Raw genomic sequence first — 24,799 nt, 5'->3', positions numbered from 1 at the left:
AATGCAGTTTTGACAGCTTAATATAACAGTGACATATGTGTACAGTTCTGAATGGAATGTTAGTGTCAGTTACTTTGTGTACAGTTCTGTTTTATACAGCGCTGTGTTATGCACTATTGTCGCATATTATTTCCTCCTGAGTAGAAAAAACAGGTTGATGTGGGGGGTCTGAATTGACGCGCGCAAGGATGAGAAACAAACTTTTTATTTTTCTTGGCTTTGCATGTCTTTTACATCAATAATCGTAAGATGTGAACCATATTTGCACCAGGTAAGGAAACATATGGCAAAAAAGTTAAATGGACAAAGAAAGGAAGGACTTACAATAATTTCATTAATTCAAAACAGTTTATTGAAGAGGCCACTGATTTGACAAAATCAGCTCACTGGAAGTGCAAAATGTCCATTTCAAGATCTTGTAAAAATGACAAACTTAGCATTCATATTACAACAAGCAGTATTGTATTCCAGAATGAAATAGTATGTAAAGATGTTATTTAGTATAGTTTGTGCTTTTGATGCTACAGAAATATAAAAAAATGGAACTCAAAGTGCTTGATATTTTATGGTTGAAGGGTTATTCTTACCTATTGCTAAATTTTATTAAATTTACACCAGCCGTCAAAGGCTTCTTTCATTGTTTTTAAGATCAGAAGACTTCAAAAAAATTAAAAAGTACAAAAATATACACATAAGCCCCCTACTTCATACAATCTTGCAAAAATATGTTATTTATTATATGATCTAACTGCCCAAGAAGATGAAAACTCATGGAATTTGTGTGACCTGATGTTATGGACTACAAAATTACACATTTTGGCATGAAAATATTTTCTCTGGTACTCGTCTTCCATTTTGAGCTTCAAAAACTTTCCCTGCTTGCTGTTTATGATCACAATGTCTCCCACTGTTTACATCAGTTCCAGTTTTACCATGTCTTTCAAAAAAATTGGTTCCTTTTCTCAGGGTTACGTGCAGAAGTCCGGAATACTGTGAATGTTCACTAAAACAAAAGTTTACTTAACCTATTTATTAAGTTGTAGCATAAATGAAATAGAATAGGACTTAATGAGATGTGTCGTTTGCTGTATAAAAAAAACCCAACTTCTTGATTTACTTGTATGACTATATACTGTGTGTGAAATCACGATCTGTGGATATGTACATGAGGGGATTCCTTATAAATTTGAAAAAAGTTTTACACAGCTGGACTACCAAATGACGAGAAAATAACTGAATGCGATGGGATACTTTGAGGCTGTAAATACATGTCTTCATGTCAAAACACAACTGACTGGCCACTGTGCACACAAAATTCATCTCTGTTGTTCTAATACACAGCATACTTTTGATCTAGGAGTTGTAAAAGAGACAGGTATGTTTTTTATTCTTGTAAAAAAAAAATCGATTGTGGATTAACATTTGAAATTGCTTTTACTTTCATAACTGTACACACTGAATGGATATGTGTTTCTTTATGGTAACTTATGATAGTGAACGGTTTGGCTGCATTGACAATATTGCTACACAGTTGAAACAAGGTGCTGCTTACCAACCTACTCGTGTTAAGGTAGTATGCGCCTCTAAAGTGAAAGACTTAAACTTTTGCAAAAGCTTTACTGACTGAAACCTGCAACCATTCTCTCAATATCAAAATCGGGGGTCACTGTGCAAAGTTTGGAACTTGTGAAACGATTATCTAACATTTTGCGATATTTGAAATTCAAAATGGCCGCCATTCCTGTGTTAACTCTATGGCGGAAAAATTAAACTTTTAATTTTCGAAAAAACTAAGATGGTGAAAGTTTTTCTTTCTCCAAGAGCTTTAAAATTAGCCCTAACAAGTGGTAGATCAGAAAAAGAATTGTAGAAATTTGAGAGTCTGACTATCTGTCCCCGAGGCGCATTCTACCTAAACAATCACTTTTTCTGTGATAGTGTTTGTTCAGATAATGACTAATCATTTCTCTGTCTTGAATAGATTCTTAAGAAAATACAGAACACATGTACAATGATCTTACATCATCCCCAAAATGAAATGTTTATTCTGTTCAGATTTTTGTTCAAACAAAAAGCAAGCCAGTTCTTATACTATGAATCCACTTGACACTACATATGCCTCTTTCATAAAATATCGTGTCTTGTTGCTACAAAGTAATACTTCAGTGGAAAAAACTTACAGAATTTAAGACCGCTCCGATAAATTTTCAGAAAGCAGCCATGAAACATAAGGTGTAATTAGTTAATTTTCCTTTGTGACAACACTGATCAACTTGTCTTATTATTCAGTAGAACATCTTTCTTGGACTATGTTTTTCTATTAACTATAATGCAGTTAAGCTGTCTCATGTTCATTAATTGTCGAAGTTTCATAGCTTATCGGTTAGTTTTCAAAGATCAATTCTGTACTTCATATTATTAAGTATATAGATAATGTTATTGTACATCAATAAAAAAAGGCATCTTCTGCTCGGTATCATATCAATGTTCTTGGGTATTTCTAGACTGGGGGGGAAGTTACAAAAGCTGCTGAACTAGGTGATATGCGATGAAAATTACAAGCAAAGGTTGTGATTGCAAAGAACAGTGATGTGGCAAATTAAAACACTTAATCTTTATAATCATTTAAGTCAATTTCATTGATCCATTAAAAGCTGTAGGAAAAGGAAATTCAAAGATTTTCTCTTTTTAAATAGTGCAAGCTGCATAAGGGGGTAACGCACAAATTTGAAGTACTATATTTGAAAAAAGTGAACTTCGTTCAGAAATAAAAAATCACATTTGTAAAAGATGGCGGTCAGTGTGAAACACTGATCAATGAACCACAAAGATTCCTTCCCCATCCATGTGGACCTTGCGATTCAGGGTGCGCTTCTTCTTCTGCATGGCACGGCAGACCAATGCTGTGAGAGTGGTAGTGACTAGGAAGAGCACGATACTGACGCCTGTTAGAGTCCAGCCGTACCATGACATACCATCAAATGAGAGTGGACCGATGCTTGTTGTGTTAGCTTTGACTCTGAAATCCTCATAAGCTGAAGAAAGAAAAAAAGAAAATAAAAAATTACACCGTCTAATGTAAACGGAAAATGCACTCAAAACAGACATATGCTTATGTTTATTGCTTTATAAAATCATGATATTGTTCCAAATGTGAAACCAACCATACTGGCATTTGATGTAATTCAACTGAAATATCCCATAAAAATATATATATATTGATAACATTGGAAAATAACCTACTTGGGTAAAACAACAACTTTCAACCCCCTTTCCCACTGTATATATTTACTCATTTGTACATGAACTCATTTCCATCGCATTGTTGGGAATATACATTTCAATCAATCAATCAATCAATCAACTATATCTATCTAGCAGGTACACTAAATGATTGATGAAAGTGACATCTTGCAACTTGGCCATCTGACCAATGTCGACTGGACTGACTATACAAACCATGCAATGAAGATTAACTGTTCACAACTCTCTATCATCTTCCCCACCTCAGAAAACATCACTGCACATATTATTATGTCCATACATTATTCATGGACCATTAAGGCCTGACTTTCTAGATCCAATTCTAAATATTGGGTTTTAGGCCTGAAAGGGCTTAAAGGTCAGTCTTAAACCCATTCATGGTGAAACACTGGACTTACCAGTCTCACAGTTGTCGCCGTAGAAACCAGCAGTACAGATGCACCGAGGGCGCCCTCTGTGGATCATGCATGTGCCACCATTTTGACACTGAACCAGAGAACAGCCGGAGAAAACGCTTGGATCTGTAGGGTGCATCGAACACGGTACAGAAAATATGAATTAATCTATGATAGCGTGAATATTTTGAGTTAAAAATACTTCAAACTCCTTAAGAATGAATTAGATCTACATAATATGTATAATTTATATTATACATGTAAACTTGATCAAGTGATATACTATAATGTTTGATATCCATGTTGTATCAAGTTTGTTGTTCTTGTGTCTGTGCAGCTGTGGGTACGAATCAGAAGATTTGACAGATGACGTGTTTATTGACTGTCCTGATCATCTCTAAAGGCCTAATTTTATAATGCATATTTGTAAGCCTGTGAGATTACTTGTGTGAGAACAATAATTGCATTTACAAAGTGCACTAACCTGTTTCTGGTACATCACTGACTTCAATCCAGAAACCAGCCTCGGATTTCCCGCCATCAGAAGTAAAGGCAATCCAGATCTTGGATGCGGATGACACAAAGCTACTTGGGACAACGAACCCAGATGCATGAACCAGACTATTCGATGAGACACCATCTAAAACGTTGATAGTATCACCATCACCAATATCAAGCCAGTCATATCTTTCCTCAGTCTGGAAGAACTGGAACTGTACTTTCAACTTCCTGCCTTCCTGTGTGGCGACAATCCACCAGCAGTAATCGTTGTCAAGGTAATGGTGAGGAAACTGCGGCGAGAAGAGATCAAGGACATCGCCAACCTGGAGTGTGATGTTGGTGTTGCATGTTGTACCAAGGTCTGTGATTGGCAGCGGAATTCCTTCATCTGTACTTCGCCTCCTTCGTCCAGAACCTGACAGGTAAAACAAGCAAACCTAAGCTCTACAAAATGCATGCTACAAATTATGTGGTCGGTCTCCTCACAGCATAGACTCCATGCTGTGTATAGTTTTGCAAACAAAGACATTGACACTTTTCAAAGTGTATAACATGGTCTTCAAAGCATTGTCCGCAACACCAATTGTCAGGAAATTTCAGACAAGTTGAGTTTTTATCTCCAGCCTTTCAGTGTCATCAGTGCCATCACCTTTCTCTACTTGCTGTGGTCTTGTTGAGGAAGTGGATTTCACATACCAATGTGATGCCAAAGACGAAGGATGAAGACCAGTCTTTTAACTCAGTATATTTATGACACTGTCCATGGCCATTAGCCCTCTACTTTTTACAACTTCTGAAACCTGTGAGTCAGTTTGGTCAACGGCCACTCTAGCCCTAAATTTTTTACATTTTCTGAAGTCTGCAAGTCGATTTATGAATTTCTTAAAATTCTCTGAATCAGAAATACACAAGAACGCTTACATATTTTGTGAAATTTCCTTTAGTCAATGAAGAAACTTCCATCAGTAGTGCTTCAAATTGTCGGTGTTGGCATGCTTTTGACAGTGCAGCCGGCAACGTCATGTAATTCACTGGACTGGACAGTTATTCAAATTAGGGTGGTGAAACTTTTGCTCAAACTTTGTGAACAACCATTCTTCTTTAATAATCAAGAACACTAATTAAGGGTAACCATGCAAATTTTGGTATGAGAGAAACCAATTATGCCTAACATTTACTGAATGTATCATTTCAAAATGGTCGGCTGCTGCATTGATGTTTAACTCTCCATGGGAAAAAATTAAAGTTCCAATATTCACAAAAATCAGACTCTGAAAACAATTTTCATCTACAAGGCACAAGACCAATTATTTATATCCCATATCCCACCACAGTAGCGTTGAGCACAATTTTCCTATTTTTTAAAAATTCAGTGGCATGAATCCTCTTGACAGGTATTAGGTGAATGTCACCTTGACTACTAATGAAGTTCTCGTGTGGGCAAGTCCAGGGAAAATTTTAGATAGCGATGAAAATAGCGCCCTCAGTGGCATTTTTGACAAAATCCATGCTGATTATCATGATGATCTATGGGCCTTAGAACTCCCCATATTACCACAGAATGCATCAGCAATTATTCACAACAGTCTGCATTTACTTCAAATCAAAGTTCTAACCAAACAAGCATCCATGCAGGTATCAAAACTTCAAGGTCTGCACTATTTTTCTTCCGAACTATCTTCATGGGTAACGAACCTGGAAGTGAATTAGAGGTCTTGTGCCACCAGACAGGCTTCAAAATGAGTCCAAACAAGCAGCATTCCAGAAGAGAAACTGTAAAAATTTCTAAGTCTAAAATATGTCTCTGTCCCTGATGTTCATTTTAATATGCTGTCTACAATATGAAAGTTAGACCATACCTGCTCTGCATACATAGGCAGTAGGTGAGTAGAAGCACTGTTGTCCTGCTGGGCAAGGGTCACTGGAACATGGATTAGTAGTCAACTCTGAAAGCACGGAAAAAAGAAAGCAAAATAACACCAAAACTCTGAGTATCTTTGTCAAGGATTGGGATGAGAGGCAAATGTTGTTGGAAGCAATGTACCATTTCTGTTGGCCTATATTTAATGGTATTGATATTCTAAGGGTAACCCCTAGCTCGGAAAATTTACTGAGCTACTGGCCTTAACAAAAAAGCTGTATACCCACACAAACCCTCTGATCTGTAGTATCTGCAAGGGTATCGCAGTTACCATTATGCTTGCTGAATTGAAATATAAAATATGCACCCTTGCAAATATTTTAGAGATTCAGATATCTAATTAATTGAGATGACATTAGCCAGTGTTCAACTGAAGGCCAAGTGTTTTACAGATTAGACTTCGGTACTCTTTAAGGTAGTATGCACCTCATAGGCGAAAGACTTAAAATTTTCACTCAATTTTTTCTCAATGAAACTTTCAACCATTCTCTTACCAAATCCAGAATAAAAAAAATCAGGGATCACCATGTAAAGTTTGTCACTAGAGAAACAATTGACCTAACATTTACCGATGTTTGAAATTCAAAATGGCCGCCATTACTGTGTTAACTCTATGGGGAAAAATAAAATTTTCAATTTTCAAAAAATTTACAATGGTGAAAATTTTTCTTACTCCAAGAGCTTTAAAATGAGCCCCCACAAGTGGTGCATTCTTCCTTAATGTCAGAGTGAATCAGCTTACATTTGTGATGGATTTACGATATCAGTCACATAAAATATTTTTATGAAATACTCTTGCACTTCTCAGTGGCTTGGATCAAATTAGGAACCACTACATCTTTGTAAAAATCTTGCTTCATCCGATGTCTATGATATCGCATAGTAAACTAGGGACTGTGCACATCTGTATGTTTTTTTGGATACAAAATCACATGGTTGCTTACAAAATCACCTGAATAGAAAACAGGTCTGTCTTCCCAACCAATTGAACAGCAATGGAAAACCCTTTCACAATGAGACTGTAGTACAAGTCCATTGTTTTCAATAGGATGGGTTGACTGATATACAGGGCATTGGGGGGGGGGGGGGGGGTTTAAAAACCTAGCATAGTGCCCTTAGTGGTATTCTACTCCAAATGAATGGATGAAATGATTTTCCACAACATGAAATTCATAAGAATTATTTGACATGTTTTTTTGGATTTACTGGAATGTAAAGAATGAAGAGATGTGATTAAAATGATCAGTACGAGGGAAGCACTTAAAAAACTTACGCGTTTCACATCTACTTCCAGTGAATGTGCTCTGACAGGTACACACATAGTATGTGTTGAATGCTGTACAGGTACCACCGTTTTGGCATGGGAAGCTAGCGCATGGATTTGCAGCTGTGAATGAAAATAGTTCAAAAAATAAGTGACAGTCTAGACTAAACAAGATCAATTGTGTATGCATATTGTACTTTTTGTAAGCCTTACAAACAAAACCATTTCACACTGGTCCAAATAATAGCTTTTAAAATTAGTCTGAACATACACTGTGCTAATGAGCAACAGGATATGATTAATGTAGAAAATGATATACAAATAGGGCAAAATCATTTTTTAAACACAAATTGAGTGAAACCTTAATGTTTTGACGTATATACATGTTTGAACTTAATATGGCAGATATAGCTTTAAACAGCTGTGCCAGATGACACAAGCCTCATATAATACAATGAAAATATGCCAATCATGTTTAAAGGGAGGGGTCACTGCACTTGTACAACCAATGTACACACCAGTGAACTGTATCCAAGGTACGTTGACAAAAGTTGCACAGGCGCATGTCCAACGACCCCTTCCCTTTAACAGATTGCCATGAGCAATAACCAAATTCAGTCCTAAATGAACCTCTAGCAATAGCAATACTATGGCAGTTCATCTGCCCCTGTAGGTGTAAAATTAGTCATACAGATATGTACGATGAAAACAATGGGAGCAACTGAAATGATGCACGAAATTGATCACATACTTCACATGAAAGTTACAAATGCCATACACATTTATGATCTTGTGAATCTTTCAAAAGTAGAACTGTCTTTTGTGTATCATCTTCAAAACATCCTACGTTAACACAGACGGTATACACATACGACTTTGCAATTATGTATGCAATGTTTTTTTTTGGCAGTAACCCTGAAAAACCAGACTTTTCATGAATTGTTCTCAAGTGCGAGCTGATGATCTCTGTCTGTCTGTTATTGAGCTGACTAACATATTGTGTTGGTTACCTTGAAAGTGTTTACAAAAAGCTACTGGAGCTGTCAGTGACAATAATTATTTATTACCTGTTAGCTCACAGTTATTGCCAACGTATCCTACCGGACACATGCATACAAAACCATTTTGCTGAGCCGTGCCATAGTAGGTGTTGTAACAGTCGCCCTGTTGCTGACATGGGTTTGTAAAGCACATGTTTCTGAATGTGGGATCAGCATCTATGGAGAGAAAGACAAAAACCAAAATGATGAAATATCCTTGCACAGTGTGTGACTGACCTAGTATGTGTCACTGCATACAGAGTAATCAGGACATCGATGAACTTCTGAATGTGTGTCATTTGACACTGAGTTCGGTAAATGCAAATGCTTACACTAGACCCATGGATAAGACAACACTGTCATGATAATGCAAAGAGTCTCAGAGAAATGGTAAGAAGTGAGTATAACATCTTTTTTATTGTGAAAATTAGATAAAAACTTGGATGCCTTAATGTCAAATCTTCAATATCGTATCTTTCCTGCGAGTCTTCAAAATGCCATGTGCTAAAAGCCTCGGTCCATCGAGCCAACCTGATTATTCTTTCATTACTGAAGTTGACATACACGTTGATCAGAATGCACACAAAACTTGCACATTATACAAGCAAAAGAAAAATTACTGGGAACTACAGGAAGGCTTGAATGCTCATAACTTACATTGTTCATTACAGTTGACGCCGACATTGGGAGATGTACAACGGCAGACATAAGCTGAGGTGGTGGCGCCAGATGTTGAGCTATGGTAAGCATTATGACATGTGCCAGTGTTTGCACAAGGACTGGGATTACAGGCATCCAACGATGGGTACGTCACTGGTAAGGCAAAAATTATATTCCAAGTGAGGTAAGCAAACAGAATTGACAGCAATGTAATAATGAACTCTAGCATATGTACCTCATTATATTTCAAGTAATTACCACTAGAGTTTGAAACTTGTGTCTTAGCCTTTGTGCTTTGTTCAATTTTACCTTTGCAAAAGGATCTCTTTTTTACTGTTACTTGTTGTTTTATAATAGCACTGACGTCCAATTCTTGGTTTAAGGCAGAACACGCCTCTGGGGACAGATAGCCGTACTCTCAAATTTTTACAATTCTTTGCTGATCTACCACTTGTGGGGGTTCATTTTAAAGCTCTTTGAGAAGGAAAAACTTTTGCAGCTTAGTTTTTTTGAAAATTCAAAATTTAATTTTCCCCATAGAGTTAACACGCTGATAGCGGCAATTTTGAATTTCAAATATTGCAAAATGTTGGGTAATTTGTTTCACTAGTTTCAAATTTTGCGCATTGACCCTTGATTTTTATTGTTGATATGGTAAGAGGGTAGTTAAAGTTTAATTCAGGAAAGTTTGAGCAAAAGTTTTAAGTCTTTCACTTTCGAGGCGCATACTACCTTAAAGCAGTAATTCCTGTTTGAGTCCTCAAATAACGTTATGATGACAACCAAGTTTAAAACACAGAATGTGCTTCAATTTGAAATTCACCTGCACTTAGATTGCAGTCCTGTCCAACATAGCCGTCTCTGCACACACAGGTGTACTGGTTGTTGCCTTCATTTATGCACGTCGCTCCATTCTTGCATGGCGTTCCCAAACAGGGATTCACACCAGTAACTTAGAAAGGAAAATATTGAATGGTTTTTTCAACGACTTAAAGGTATACTGTCATCTGTTCCAATTTTGCCACAGTTACCATGGAAAGAGAAAATCTAACCAATCACAGATTTTAAGCGGGTGGCCGCTTTTTAAAAACAGTACTTTCACATGGGCATTTTGAATACCAAGGAACACCCCATTGACCATATATGGGCATATTTAGATTGCAGGTGACTGTATACCTTTAAAGTGACATTCTTGAAAACTCTATTACCACTTGGTATCAGTTGTTGATATTATGTCATGTAAGCATACATGTACGATGTGTGTGCATCAAATTTGAAAAAACAAAATTATCGGGTATGTCTTATGATGGTTTTGCTGCAACATGAAACTTTGAGAGTCAGGTAGCCATGATGCAGCCATACTGGTTGCAAAACAGAAAAGAAGTGCTCTCAAACACTTAAATGCTCACAATATGGTCAATTATAATAAAAAAAGCTATGAAACTGCATTTCATGTATGGCCATGTATCTTTATAGGTTGGAGAAATATTTTTATACATCTACTGCAGCTATAACTGATGAAGAGTAAATCAAACAATATGCTACAGAATTCACTGAAACGTAAGCATATTAGGATGCTGAGCCTGTGCATATGCAAATTTAGGTGTCCCATTAGCTTTTGACCTGTATCTCTAAACGTATAAATTATCATTTTTTGCCATGTGTTCTGGTTGTTACAAAAAGGTTTTTGACAAAGATGACACAAATGCAGTTTCATGAAACCAAACATTAGTGTATTTATCATAGCACATTTTTATAACATATTACAATTATGGGTGCATCACTGAGGCAAGCTATAAGTTGGAATTATGCTAACTGATTTCAAGTCCTGTAATGCTATGAATGTGTACCTGCAAATTTTTGCGGTATGCAAATTTTGTTTTGGCCACAATTTTAGTTGTACAATAAATCCATTCCCTTGAAGTTTTATGCCACAAATAGATGCAGCCTTCTTCCAAAATACATAACTGAACCTGTAAAATCCCTCTGAAATTCATGTTAAGAAATTTAAAATGATAGGGCTATGCACAAAATAGAGTCATGTATGGACTTGGGCTCTGTGAATAGGTTGGCATTTTGAATCACATATTGTACTCATTTGTGTCTTGCCCATATGCCACATACAGATCCAGTCCCTCCTTCATACAAGACAACACCTTATAATTAAACTAATTCTACCGATATGTGTACTATCTTTTCCTGTAAGTTGTCTGACTTGTCCTGTCTTGAGTGTTTCTTGAAAATGGATAATATATATGACAATAAGGAATTTAAATTGATGTGAAGGGTAGCGGTCTTGACTTACAGATTTGACAGTTTGATCCTATGTAGAAGCTTGTACACTGACATTGGTATGTGGTAGTTCCAACTGCAGTGCACGTTCCACCATTCAAGCAGGGACTATTGGCACATGGGTTTGTGGTGACAACTGAAATGTAGAAATTCCAAGGCATTACTTTGTATGACATAATACATGACTTTGACATAGATCAACTGTTACCACCAAACATTATTAATATGTCTACCATAGCCTTAACCTATTTCACTATTCTGGTTTCACTCAGGTTAACCTCACTGTTATGAAACGGTGAGTGTAAACCTGTGAACAGGGAGTTGGGAGTGAACAGGTCACAGAAGGAACACATGAATGGAAAAGAACACTGCTGGTGAACAATCTTCACTTTCAACCTTATTACATCTCAAGGTTGAACCATCACAGTAGGAAATGACTCGCATCATATTTAGATTTTTAATATATGTACAGTGTTTTATTTCAATTGTATGTAAGAAAAATCATTTGCTCAATGCTACAAAATGTAGTGTCGGTGACCCAGACTCTCTGCTGGGGGAGCTACATGTACACTTCTGCCAGTCGCAGAAGAGAGTCTTGGGATTACTGTTTTTCAAGATGACCACTGACACCTTACGCATACACCATTTCCAAAATGGCGAGTAAGGTGGACAAGAGAGTTTGTGACAGCATAATGTCAGCCACTGAGTTTACCACAGCCAAACATAGTATCTCTTTTGAGCTGAAAGATAAGAAGATCGAGTGCTTGGATTAACTAACAAGGGGGAGGACGTAATTGCTGTCCTTCCTTCCAATTGTGATATCGGTAATGATAATGATAATGATAATGATTTATTTCACCAGAAAAAAATGCGTCAGCATTACTGGTGGGGACCAGGGAAGAAGTTTTAGTGGAACTAATCAAGTCCCTGGCCCAGAATTCATACAAATTATGATATCAAAGTAATATAGTTTGCCATCTTTTTCAAGAAGTACATTTTAAATTTCAACAGCAAGGTGACATTACATAAAAAAACAAAAAATACAGAGATTCACTGTTCTGAGTACAAAGAAAATTTTATGTGAAATTTTCAATAAATTTCTTAATTGTACAGACTTTATCATCATTGGAATTATATTTCAATGCTAAGCAATGGAATAATATATATTATTTTCTGTTAATCTTAAATTTACCTTTGGAATAACAAAATTTGTCGCCAGTAGCTAAGCGTGTTTCATATGTATGTGAAATTGATGAAGCATAACGATCTACTGAATGCTGATAATGACCAGTTTTTAAGTCGAAAGCAAATATACAGGTCTGAAACTTACAAAGTTTTAAATAAACATTGAGAATGCCATGTTGCTGAAACAATTGTGGTTTTAGCCAATCAGAGGCTGAAGTTTTTCTGTCAGCAGCCATCTTGAAAACACTGTAGTTGAATAGCAATTTGCCCCAGACTCTATTCTCCGGGCAGAAGTGTAGCATCCCCAGTCTGGGTCACTCAAACTATACAAAACAAGTCATTTTCAATGACATAGTCCCCGCCAAATATAAACTTTGTCAATGTATGGCGGTTAAAGTGTGGAAATGTGTTTGTAAAATTGCACTTTCAAGTCACAAATCCAGTTGTTGGTGAAAGTCTCAAGTGTGTGTACACACTTTGTCAGGATGCAAAAATTAGATCTGAATGACCGCCAGACAGCCATATTTGATTGTATCAAAAACATTTTTATGTGTTGGTTTGAGTTATAGTGTATTGCTTTTGTGCTAAAATCGAATGAAATTGATTTATATCAAAGCTGCATATGCCCACAGACATGAAACAAAATGGCTGCATGGCAACCATATTGGATCGTATCCCAAACAATTTGACATCCATATGTCCGCCATAGTATATTACCCTTGTACCAAGTTCCAAAGAAATTAGTTCAGGCATGTCTGAGATGTATCACTGTGGACGCACAGGTGCACGCCACTCAATCTACAAGTCCCCGCCCGACTTTGTCGTTCAGGTAGGGACTAATAAACCATTCAAGTGCAACCAGATTGGTACTGATCAACAAAAACGATAAGGTCCCAAATACTTATCAAGTGTCACTGAAAGTGGATGCATGTTTAGAGATCTCACCACTTCATATAGTTTTTGGTGATTTTGTGCAGGTTTTGAAAATTAGCCACAATAAATGTCACAGTGATGAACACAAATGCTTCAGCATTCCTAGCTGTTACTTACGTGTTTGACAGTTTGTACCAGTGTAGCTGGATGTGCACTGACACTGATATGTGGTTCCAAATGTAAAACATGTGCCTCCATTCAAGCATGGATTGTTAGCACACGGACTTACAACTGAAATAAGAAAGCAAGGTGCGGGCATATTATGGTGTGCCTTTGTGCCGATTCTGTGTGTATGTAGTCAGAATGACATAATATATTTTATGAAGACAATATATCTTTTCTTGGTGTACAGTGAGTTTGGGATGTGGTTCACAGTACTGTAAATTTCCCATAATTCATTGCGATTTGTATCCTCAGAGATTCCCCAGAGAAGTCTACCAGGTCTCCCATGTGTAGACAAATTCATAGACTAGTTGTAAAAATTCTGAAAACGTACTTTTAAGAACACCATTCTTCTCAATTCTCATTTTAAATGATTTGGAAAATTATGCAAGATTGAGAGAGGAGATAGCATTTTTGTAAAATTTTCCACTGATTGTGTCTTCAGTCATACAGAATAATGTGATGGAAATTTAAGTAGGGAGACCAGTTGCACCTGTTTTTTGAAACAAAAGGATATTGATTTTTTCCAATGGAAATGACAAAAGAAATTTGCATTCTAAGTTTTCTCAATGAATGACCCCTTCAGTTCGTCATAACTTGCTGCCTAAAAAGTATGGCATTTGTAGTACCTACAGAACATGACTTCCATGGTTGTTTAATGGTTATTTTGAAATTTTTGCTGAAATTTCTAAACGACTTACTGGATATTATTTAACAATTATTCTGATGCTGAACATTAGTGCGTACATGCAGAACTAAAAAAGTTTTTAGAAAAGTAACCTTCATGGATACAAATCAAAGAGAATTGTGGGTAATTTATTGTACTGTGTGATTTTCAAGAGCAAATCTAGTTTTAAAGAATAAAGAACAGAATAGAAATGTTCCACTGTTCTGTTACTTACATGTTTGACAGTTTATACCAGTGTAGCTAGATGTGCACTGACACGTGTACGTGCTTCCAGTTACAAAACATGTGCCTCCATTCAAACATGGATTGTTAGCACACAGATTTACTGAAATAAGAAAGCAAGGTGGGTGGCAAATTAAGGTACGCCTTTGTGCCAATCTGTTTTATGAAGACAATTATATTTTTCTTGGTGCAGTGAGTTCAGGATGTGGTTTTCAAATGTAAATTTAGCTTTAAGGTATAGACACACATTTAATGCATTTTTACAGAGATTTTGGTTTTATTTCAAAATTGGAGTCCGTACCGTATGACCTTTACATGAGGAAAATGTCTAGACAATATTGTATAACGAAATGCTTAAAATACTGATAAAAATAGACTTTTTGCGAACTACGCATACTGTTATATTCGGTCGTCTTAACTGTGTACAGATTAGGTAGGATAGGGACGCAGGGTCAACAGATTATGTTTAATTTTTCTCATCTTGTCCGGCGCGCATGCGCATACTTTCCACTGTCCTGTGTGCGTGACGTTAATAATAATCGCTTCTGTGGTGACAACCGGAAGGCAGAGTCGCGTAAAACGTAAGCGTGGTCGTAAGAAGAGAGTAAGTAAGATCTTGGACCAGGCTACCAGAACAAAACTCAGATTGTCTGACTTAGGGTCGTACTATAGCAACGTGGCAGAAGATGAGATTTAGGACACGAGTCTTTCTTCCGACGAGGAAGATGGTTGATTATCAGATTCTCTCCACCGAAGTAAGTTCTCCAACGTGAAAGTCAGCGACAGAGTCTACCACAGTACGCTCATTCCCATGCGAAGGTCGGCGATAAGTGAACAAATTTGTGAATGAAACTGGTGGACATGTCAAGCGATGCGTATGCATAAATTTTCATCTTCCAGGGGAAGTTCAGCAAGCGCACGGGCAGAATGACGAACTTGATAAGTCACCGCCATGGCTTCCATGACGCCGCGATGTTGAAATCAATATGGTCCACTGAGACTCTCGCAAACGTAAAATATCGCAATTTGCCTCAGATGGGCGTAAAAGATACTTCTAAACTAAAGAGAAACGGATTGATAGATTTTGACAACCGTTTGCAGTTACGGTAACAAGCTTAGACTCTAATTTGAGCAAAAACAGATTATCCGTGGCAGTTTTTGTTATGTAAATAAACCGCCCTCATTACTCGTACATCTCAACAGTTTGTGTGTGTTTCTTCCGATTTTCTCGCCATTTATGATCTTCGGAAGGGTCACAGTAGCAATACATATCTATAAAACGGTGTCTCAGATCTTCGGTAAAATTTATGGAACAAGAGAAAGTCTTGCTGAAGTGAACAAAACCCGGTAATTTATTCAAAAACCCAGAGTTGTTACTTTCACACCTAATTGTGCTGAAACAAAAGGGAATAGAAATAATCTGGGACACCGTTTTTCCCCCTGAGTACTCAATTGCTGATTTCTGTTAAAAGATCTCAAGTCGCCATAGTCCTTGAACACCTAATTTTTTTTAGGTAAAAAAACTCAAAAACGCATATTTTTGAGAGAAATGGACACAGACACAGTGATTTTGGAAAATAAACATATTTTTCATAATGTTGAGATATAGGGCTTACGGAAAATATATAATGTGTAGGGTCCAAAAGTGAAATTTATTGAGAAAAAGTGAGTTTAAAATAAGTATCATCTAACGTGTGTCTCTACCTTAAATAGTAATGAACAGAATATAAATGCTCCAATAATCTGTTACTTACATGTTTGACAGTTTGTTCCAGTGTAGCTAGATGTGCACTGACACGTGTATGTGCTTCCAGTTACAAAACATGTGCCTCCATTCAAGCACGGACTGTTAGCACATGGGTTGACAGTTACAACTGAAATAGGACAAACCAATATTTCCTATTACTGCGTACCCTGATGGCAATCTATACTGTACCATGTTAACATACATGTACATGAAGTAATAAAGGGTTGAGCTTTTTGACAATCTTTAGCCACATACATGTACATACTCATGTGCACAGACATTTCAGCATTATCACAGAAAGGAAACCTGCCCTCCTGTTTCACCTGTTTATAGTGAATTTCACAATAGCTTGAAATTACAACGTGCTTGGGTGATTAGAAAAACGTTTCTGGTGCTAGAAAATAATGCCACCTGCATTTCTTGCAAACGTTCTCCTTTCACAGATTTTGAAACAATTTAACCCAATCCAACATCCACTGTACGTACAGAATACATTAAGTGTAGGAAATACCAATCGTTGTATCAACCCGGACACACTCCATAGAGAAACATAGGGCCAAAGTCCCTGAAGCTACTATAGACATGGATACAAAATTAAGTTCTTCCTGACTGTATGAAATTATCTCACTTAGGTCATCCTAGGGACTTGTAAACCAAATATTAAAGCTGTCTGACCAGCGCTTTTGAAAGAACAAGCAACTCAACAGTTGACAGAGCTCTGCTGAGTTATGTAGAGAATAACCTTTTATGACACATGTATTGATGAAGAAGGTGGATATCTTTGATTAACATTGTAAGTGAGTTCTGTTGAATAAGTTGAGACTGTAAATACTCGGAGAAAGCACACTGAAGAGACAAATGTTTGAAACTTAAGAAGTTCAAGGTCATCAAAAGCATTATAAGGAATACTGTTACACTTTCATTGCACTGTTTACACAGATTGCATAATTGCCATAAATAGCACATGAGGAATCTTTATACAGCCCAGCTTTACCATAAAAACCCTATCACTTTGACCACTCTTTTATTGACCACTCTATTTTTTCCTCAAAAAGTAATTTTATTTTATCCTTACCAAGTCAACCATAAATGGAAATTAGAACTTTCTCTATCTCTATCTCTATTGACCATTTTGAGCAATTTCTTTTAGATAACATACAGGGCACAATAAATGACGGTTCAGAATATGTCAAAGTTGGGATTCAGGAAAGTTGCCTTTACATGTTTTAATCCTCCAAGATGGTAAGCATTTCACTATGAACTGTCAAAAAAAGTTGAACTTTCTGATAATTCTACACTAAAATTATTTTGGCTTTGATGATTTCCTAATTAATTCAATTATTTAAAATCACATTAATTATTTTTTTCTGGGTGAATTGATAGGGTTTATACAGTACAAGAATTACATACAATGTAAGTCAAATTTTGACCAAAAATGACAAAAAAATTCCTTAAAAATACACATTTGCATATTTCATCACAATTTGAACAAATCTAAGTTGGGTTACCCCTAGGGACCTGTATACCAAATAACAAAGCTGTCTGACCAGCGATTATGAAGAAGAAGATTTTTTACCAAAAACACTTTTTGGCATTAATTTGCCTATTTTCAACAATATCAAAAAATTAAAAAAAACAGTTTCTCAAAATCATATTTTTCATCTACACAACAAATATCAATTCAGTAAGTACTGCGGTTCTCAAGATATTTGAGTGGACGGACGCCTCACAAACGGACATACATACATACATACATACATACATACATACATACAGACGACGGACGCCGGACGGATACCCATCCCAATAGCTTCTATAGACTATAGTCTATAGTAGCTAAAAAACCTATCTTTAGTGGTCAGTGCAGTTTCATAGCCAGGAAATGTGATAAAGGCAATATAAGAATGTTCACACAGTCAGTGTATGTGTGAGTTTTTCACTGGGAACGAGGCAACAGTGATGATGTTGACTGTGGCATAGTGAACGTCGTATAAGGCTAAATCGTTGAAAAATTTATTGAAGGAGAACGTTTGAAATGAATGCAGGTGGTGTCATTTTCTATCGCCAGTGTATCACCCAAGCACGTTATAATTCCAAGCTATTTTGAAATTCACTGTAAGATAAACGACTCTAGCGCAACCAGATGGGTACTGATCAACAAAAACGATAGGGTTCCAATTACTTATCAAGTGTCACTGAGAGTGGATGCATGTTTTGAGATCTCACCACTTCATATAGTTTTTGGTGATTTTCTGCAGGTTTTGAAATAGCCACAATAAATGTAACAGTGATGAACACAGATGCTTCAGTATTCCTAGCTGTTACTTACGTGTTTGGCAGTTTGTACCAGTGTAGCTAGATGTGCACTGACACTGATATGTGGTTCCAAATGTAAAACATGTGCCTCCATTCAAGCATGGATTGTTAGCACACGGACTTACAACTGAAATAAGAAAGCAAGGTGGGTGGCATATTACCAGATATGGTGTGCCTTTGTGCCAATTCTGTATATATGTAGTCAGAATGACATACAGTGGTTTGCGTTGATACATTGGCATTAAACAAACAAGACCTACCAGGGTATTGTCTAAATCGAGGTGTTGCCAACACTCTCATATGCAATTATCAGCTAAGTGGTAACGTATGTCAATCATAAAGGAATCAGCTCTGCAAAATTTGAAACATTGTCTAGCAGAAGGTCAGACGCAGTCAAAACAACAGCACCACATACGTCCACGCACTGTCCATGTCATATCACTTGCTTTCAAGTGTAGTTGTTTTGACTATGTCTGACCTCCTGCAATACAACGTTTCATCTTTGGCATAGTTGAATCCTCTGTGATCGACTGGAATTACTGCACAGCTGATAATTACATGTACATCTGACAGTGTTAGCAACACCTCAATTTAAACAATATGTCTTGTTTGTCTAATGCCAATGCGTCAATGCAAACCACTGTAACATTTTATGAAGACAACATATCTTTTCTTGGTGCAGTTAGTTCAGGATGTAATTTTCAAGTGCAAATTTAGCTTTAAATAGTAATGAACAGAATATAAATGCTATTATAATAATAATCTGTTACTTACATGTTTGACAGTTTGTTCCCGTGTAGCTAGATGTGCACTGACACGTGTAAGTGCTTCCAGTTACAAAACATGTGCCTCCATTCAAGCACGGACTGTTAGCACATGGGTTGACAGTTACAACTGAAATCGGACAAACCAATATTTCCTATTACTGCATACCCTGATGGCAATCTATACTGTACCATGTTAACATACATGTACATGAAGTAATAAAGGGTTGAGCTTTTTGACAATCTTTAGCCACATACATGTACATACTCATGTGCACAGACATTTCAGCATTATCACAGAAAGGAAACCTGCCCTCCTGTTTCACCTGTTTATAGTGAATTTCACAATAGCTTGAAATTACAACGTGCTTGGGTGATTAGAAAAACGTTTCTGGTGCTAGAAAATAATGCCACCTGCATTTCTTGCAAACGTTCTCCTTTCACAGATTTTGAAACAATTTAACCCAATCCAACGTCCACTGTACGTACAGAATACATTAAGTGTAGGAAATACCAATCGTTATATCACCCCGGACACACTCCATCGAGAAAAACCTATCGTTAGTGTTCAGTGCAGTTTCATAGCCAGGAAATGTGATAAAGGCAATATAAGAATGTTCAAGCAGTCAGTGTATGTGTGAGTTTTTCACTGGGAACGAGGCAACAGTGATGATGTTGACTGTGGCACAGTGAACGTCGTATAAGGCTAAATCGTTGAAAAATTAATCGAAGGAGAACGTTTGTAATGAATGCAGGTGGTGTCATTTTCTATCGCCAGAAAAGTTTTTCTTATCACCCAAGCACGTTATAATTCCAAGCTATTTTGAAATTCACTGTAAGATAAACTGCTCTAGCGCAACCAGATGGTTACTGATCAACAAAAACGATAGGGTTCCAATTACCTATCATCTGTCACTGAGAGTGGATGCATGTTTAGAGATCTCACCACTTCATATAGTTTTTTGTGATTTTGTGCACGTTTTGAAAATTAGCCACAATAAATGTCACAGTGATGAACACAGATGCTTCAGCATTCCTAGCTGTTACTTACGTGTTTGGCAGTTTGTACCAGTGTAGCTAGATGTGCACTGACACTGATATGTGGTTCCAAATGTAAAACATGTGCCTCCATTCAAGCATGGATTGTTAGCACACGGACTTACAACTGAAATAAGAAAGCAAGGTGGGTGGCATATTACCAGGTATGGTGTGCCTTTGTGCCAATTCTGTGTATATGTAGTAAGAATGACATACAGTGGTTTGCGTTGATACATTGGCATTAGACAAACTAGACATACCAGGGTATTGTCTAAATCGAGGTGTTGCCAACACTGTTATATGCAATTATTAGCTAAGCGGTAACGTAAGTCGATCATAAAGGAATCAGCTCTGCAAAATTTGAAACATTGTCTAGCAGACGGTCAGACTCAGTCACAACAACAGCACCACATACGTCCATGCACTGCCCATGTCATATCACTTGCTTTCAAGTGTAGTTGTTTTGACTATGTCTGACCTCCTGCAATACAATGTTTCATCTTTGGCAGAGTTGAATCCTCTGTGATCGACTGGAATTACTGCTCACCTGATAATTACATGTACACCTCAATTTAGACAATATGTCTTGTTTGTCTAATGCCAATGCGTCAACGCCAACCACTGTAACATGTTTTATGAAGACAATATATCTTTTCTTGGTGCAGTGATTTCAGGATGTAATTTTTTAGTGCAAATTTAGCTTTAAATAGTAATGAACAGAATATAAATGCTATAATAATCTGTTACTTACATGTTTGACAGTTTGTACCAGTGTAGCTAGATGTGCACTGACATGTGTAAGTGCTTCCAGTTACAAAACATGTGCCTCCATTCAAGCACGGACTGTTTGCACATGGGTTGACAGTTACAACTGAAATAGGACAAACCAATATTTCCTATTACTGTGTACCCTGATGGCAATCTAATGCAATGTGTTTTTGAGCTTGTGAGCCATCATGGGTGTTGAATAATGATGTACATGTGTGAAACTGAATAAACGTTTTAATTTCTAAAGTGGGCTTAACTTAGGGATGATAAGGGTTTTGCATTGTTGGTGGGCAAGCTAGGAGATAAACAACTATTGCTTCATATTTAAACAACTCTGTCACAAAATGTCTGTCCAAACAAGACCAACCATCAATGTGGGTTCTATTTATCTAGGCATAACCATAGTTTTACTTATACCGTATTTCAAAATAGCTTGGAATTACAACGTGCTTGGGTGATTAGAAAAACGTTTCTGGCTTCAGCATTCCTAGCTGTTACTTACGTGTTTGACAGTTTGTACCAGTGTAGCTAGATGTGCACTGACACTGATATGTGGTTCCAAATGTAAAACATGTGCCTCCATTCAAGCATGGATTGTTAGCACACGGACTTACAACTGAAATAAGAAAGCAAGGTGGGTGGCATATTACCAGGTATGGTGTGCCTTTGTGCCAATTCTGTGTATATGTAGTAAGAATGACATACAGTGGTTTGCGTTGATACATTGGCATTAGACAAACTAGACATACTGGGGTATTGTCTAAATCGAGTTGTTAATTGCCAACACTGTCATATGCAATTAACAGCTAAGCAGTAACGCAAGTCGATCATAAAAGAATCAACTCTGCAAAATTTGAAACATTGTCTAGCAGACGGTCAGACGCAGTCAAAACAACAGCACCACGTACATACGTCCACGCACTGTCCATGTCATATCACTTGCTTTCAAGTGTACGGTAGTTGTTTTGACTATGTCTTACCTCCTGCAATACAATGTTTCATCTTTAGCAGAGTTGAACCCTCTGTGATCGACTAGAATTACTGCTCACCTGATAATTACATGTATACCTGACAGTGTTGTCAACACCTCAATTTAGACAATATGTCTTGTTTGTCTAATGCCAATGCATCAACGCAAACCACTGTAACATGTTTTATGAAGACAATACATTTTTTCTTGGTGCAGGGAGTTCAGACGTAGTTTTCAAGTGCAAATTTAACTTTTAATAGTAATGAACAGAATATAAATGCTATATAATCTGTTACTTACATGTTTGACAGTTTGTACCAGTGTAGCTAGATGTGCACTGACACGTGTAAGTGCTTCCAGTTACAAAACATGTGCCTCCATTCAAGCACGGACTATTAGCACATGGGTTGACAGTTACAACTGAAATAGGACAAACCAATATTTCCTATTACTGTGTAACCTGATGGCAATCTAATGCAATGCTTTTTTGAGCTTGTGAGCCATCACGGGTTTCGAATAATACATGTATACGATACGATGTAGCGGGAAACAAACTATGTTCTATGTGAAAAACACTTTTCATAACGTTTTTATTCATCTCTTGGTTTGTTTACCTAGCAAAGCTTGCTCTGTTACTTTCTGCCAAACTGATGCCCGGGGCTTACACGAATCAGCCTTATACTTGCCAAAACTGTATGAATACTCTCCTGTTATGCATTTTTTTAGAGAAACATTTGCTACCATGTCTTAATTCAGTTTTTTAAGCTATGAACAAACCATTCTGTACAAGGATATACCACAAACACTGGTTCAGTCAACCACCACATTTCAAGACAGTACTTGTGCATGACTGGTTTACCTGTACTTCTGGCAAGTGCAAATGCAATGAAGGTGAATATATTTGTAGGGTCAGCTTTGCAGGCAAGTGACTGTGATTGGTGCATTCATTGTTTATATCAAAACCTTAAAATGAACATAATATTTGACATTATTATAAATCTACCATCGAGAACAACAGAATTTTGCATGTGCAAAAAAAGCTGTACTGAATACATGTGTGCTGCAGCATTGAAAGTGTGTTCAAGCGTCACAACTATGGTGCACTTTTTTGGTGCCTTTTGTGTTTGACGGTTTCAAGGGACCACTGGATGCTTGCCAGAATGTGCCTCGTGCTACATAAGTGTTACACAGAGGCTATTTATTAGATGCATGTTCAATGCCATACTTCGGCCATAAATTGAAAGAAAAATTGTTATGACATCGCACAAAAATAGACATAGTTCAGCCAATTTGACATTTCAATCATGAATGCACCATGTGTAATAATAAGGTTATTTCAAAATTACTGCACATGATGCAGTTGGACATCAGCGCTGTGCATCACCCTCCCCTGCATGGATCTACTTAACGAATCACCCTCCACCTTGGGTTAGGCAATAACGCTGCCCTAATATCCCCGTGCATTCTTTGCAGTATTTTCGAAATAACCTCAGTGTAATTTTTCTCTTACGTGTTTGACAGTTTGTTCCGGTGTAGCTGGAGGTGCAGAAACATACAAACGTTGCTGTTCCAGTTGCAAAGCAAGTGCCTCCATTCAAACATGGATCATTAGCACATGGGTCTGCAGCTGAAATTGGAAAGCATGGTGGCATGATATTGTGTAGCTTTGTGTCAAGCTGTGCAGTGAGCTGTGATTTGATATTACAAAGGCATATGAGAAAAATCAAAATTGCTGATGTATGGTGGTGCAAGGTAAATCAAACAGAATAGAAATGTTCCACTGTTCTGTTACTTACGTGTTTGGCAGTTTGTTCCAGTGTAGCTGGATGTGCACTGACACGTGTATGTGGTTCCAGTTACAAAACATGTGCCGCCATTCATACATGGATTGTTAGTACATGGGCCAACAGTTCCAGCTGGAATGACAGAAACAATTATATTGCCTCTTACTGTGTACCCTTGTGGCAATATTTTCTGTGACATGTACCGGTACATAAAGTACATTTATTTAATGTTTATAGAAAACTGTAAAGAGTTGAGTTTGTTGACAATGTCTAAGCTAAAGATGCACATACCAGTGAGCAAGGCATATCAGCATTATCAAAGACAGGAAGTCTGCTATCGTGATTGCTTTTCATTTAAGATGACATTTTGTGAAGGCCTATTAACATATGTGATCAACTTTTTTCCCTGTCAGCACATCATTGTCTGCATAAAGGGCTAGATATTGAAAATGTTCAGATGTGAATATTTAAATTGCTTAAAGGGTCAGTCCTGAATCCCTAGTTCTCGCATTAGTCCCTGTTGACATTGAGCATTAACATAGTGGTGGACCTTTGTTTTCCATTGAAATTTTTACTGATTTCATTAATGTACTTTAAGACAATAGAGTCACTGTGACACAGTTCTCACCAACACTTAAATTTGCCGATGTGCAACTGTTACAGCAAATGCAGTTTCCAAGTCCAGAAGTGTCAAACAGGCAAAAGAATCTTTCCTTTTTCTCTTGGAGTAGAAGTGGTGACATCATTTGAGTACCTCATGTTTATTTTAACGAATTGGATCAGAATATGGCTGTTGAGGGCCCAGATCACATCTTTTATGACTTCTTGATTATGTTCAAACTTTACTGAATGGGGTGGACTTGAATGTGCCTGTGGCATGCTGGC

At 37.1% G+C, this 24,799-nt stretch overlaps 1 protein-coding gene across 1 annotated transcript in view; it reads right to left on the bottom strand.

The window, feature by feature from the left end:
• Positions 1-329: 329 nt before the first annotated feature.
• Positions 330-24,799, bottom strand: part of LOC139148141 (uncharacterized) — a 190,109-nt gene continuing 165,639 nt past the window's right edge. The window contains exons 83-102 of the mRNA XM_070719450.1: positions 23,927-24,046; positions 23,641-23,757; positions 22,431-22,550; positions 21,663-21,776; positions 21,144-21,263; positions 20,406-20,519; positions 19,365-19,484; positions 18,604-18,717; positions 16,282-16,401; positions 14,520-14,630; positions 13,573-13,686; positions 11,351-11,473; positions 9,869-9,997; positions 9,043-9,198; positions 8,413-8,562; positions 7,355-7,468; positions 6,020-6,106; positions 4,144-4,575; positions 3,663-3,785; positions 330-3,035 (exon numbers count right to left, since the gene is read on the bottom strand). Of these exons, the coding sequence (XP_070575551.1) occupies positions 2,815-3,035; positions 3,663-3,785; positions 4,144-4,575; positions 6,020-6,106; positions 7,355-7,468; positions 8,413-8,562; positions 9,043-9,198; positions 9,869-9,997; positions 11,351-11,473; positions 13,573-13,686; positions 14,520-14,630; positions 16,282-16,401; positions 18,604-18,717; positions 19,365-19,484; positions 20,406-20,519; positions 21,144-21,263; positions 21,663-21,776; positions 22,431-22,550; positions 23,641-23,757; positions 23,927-24,046 (2,819 nt within the window). The 3' untranslated portion in view covers positions 330-2,814. The remainder of the gene's footprint in view (positions 3,036-3,662; positions 3,786-4,143; positions 4,576-6,019; positions 6,107-7,354; positions 7,469-8,412; positions 8,563-9,042; positions 9,199-9,868; positions 9,998-11,350; positions 11,474-13,572; positions 13,687-14,519; positions 14,631-16,281; positions 16,402-18,603; positions 18,718-19,364; positions 19,485-20,405; positions 20,520-21,143; positions 21,264-21,662; positions 21,777-22,430; positions 22,551-23,640; positions 23,758-23,926; positions 24,047-24,799) is intronic.

Source organism: Ptychodera flava, chromosome 13 (genome assembly GCF_041260155.1).
Source record: "Ptychodera flava strain L36383 chromosome 13, AS_Pfla_20210202, whole genome shotgun sequence".
Lineage (NCBI taxonomy): Eukaryota > Metazoa > Hemichordata > Enteropneusta > Ptychoderidae > Ptychodera > Ptychodera flava.
Note: the sequence above shows the minus strand (reverse complement) of the source record. Positions and strands in the feature narration are given on the sequence as shown.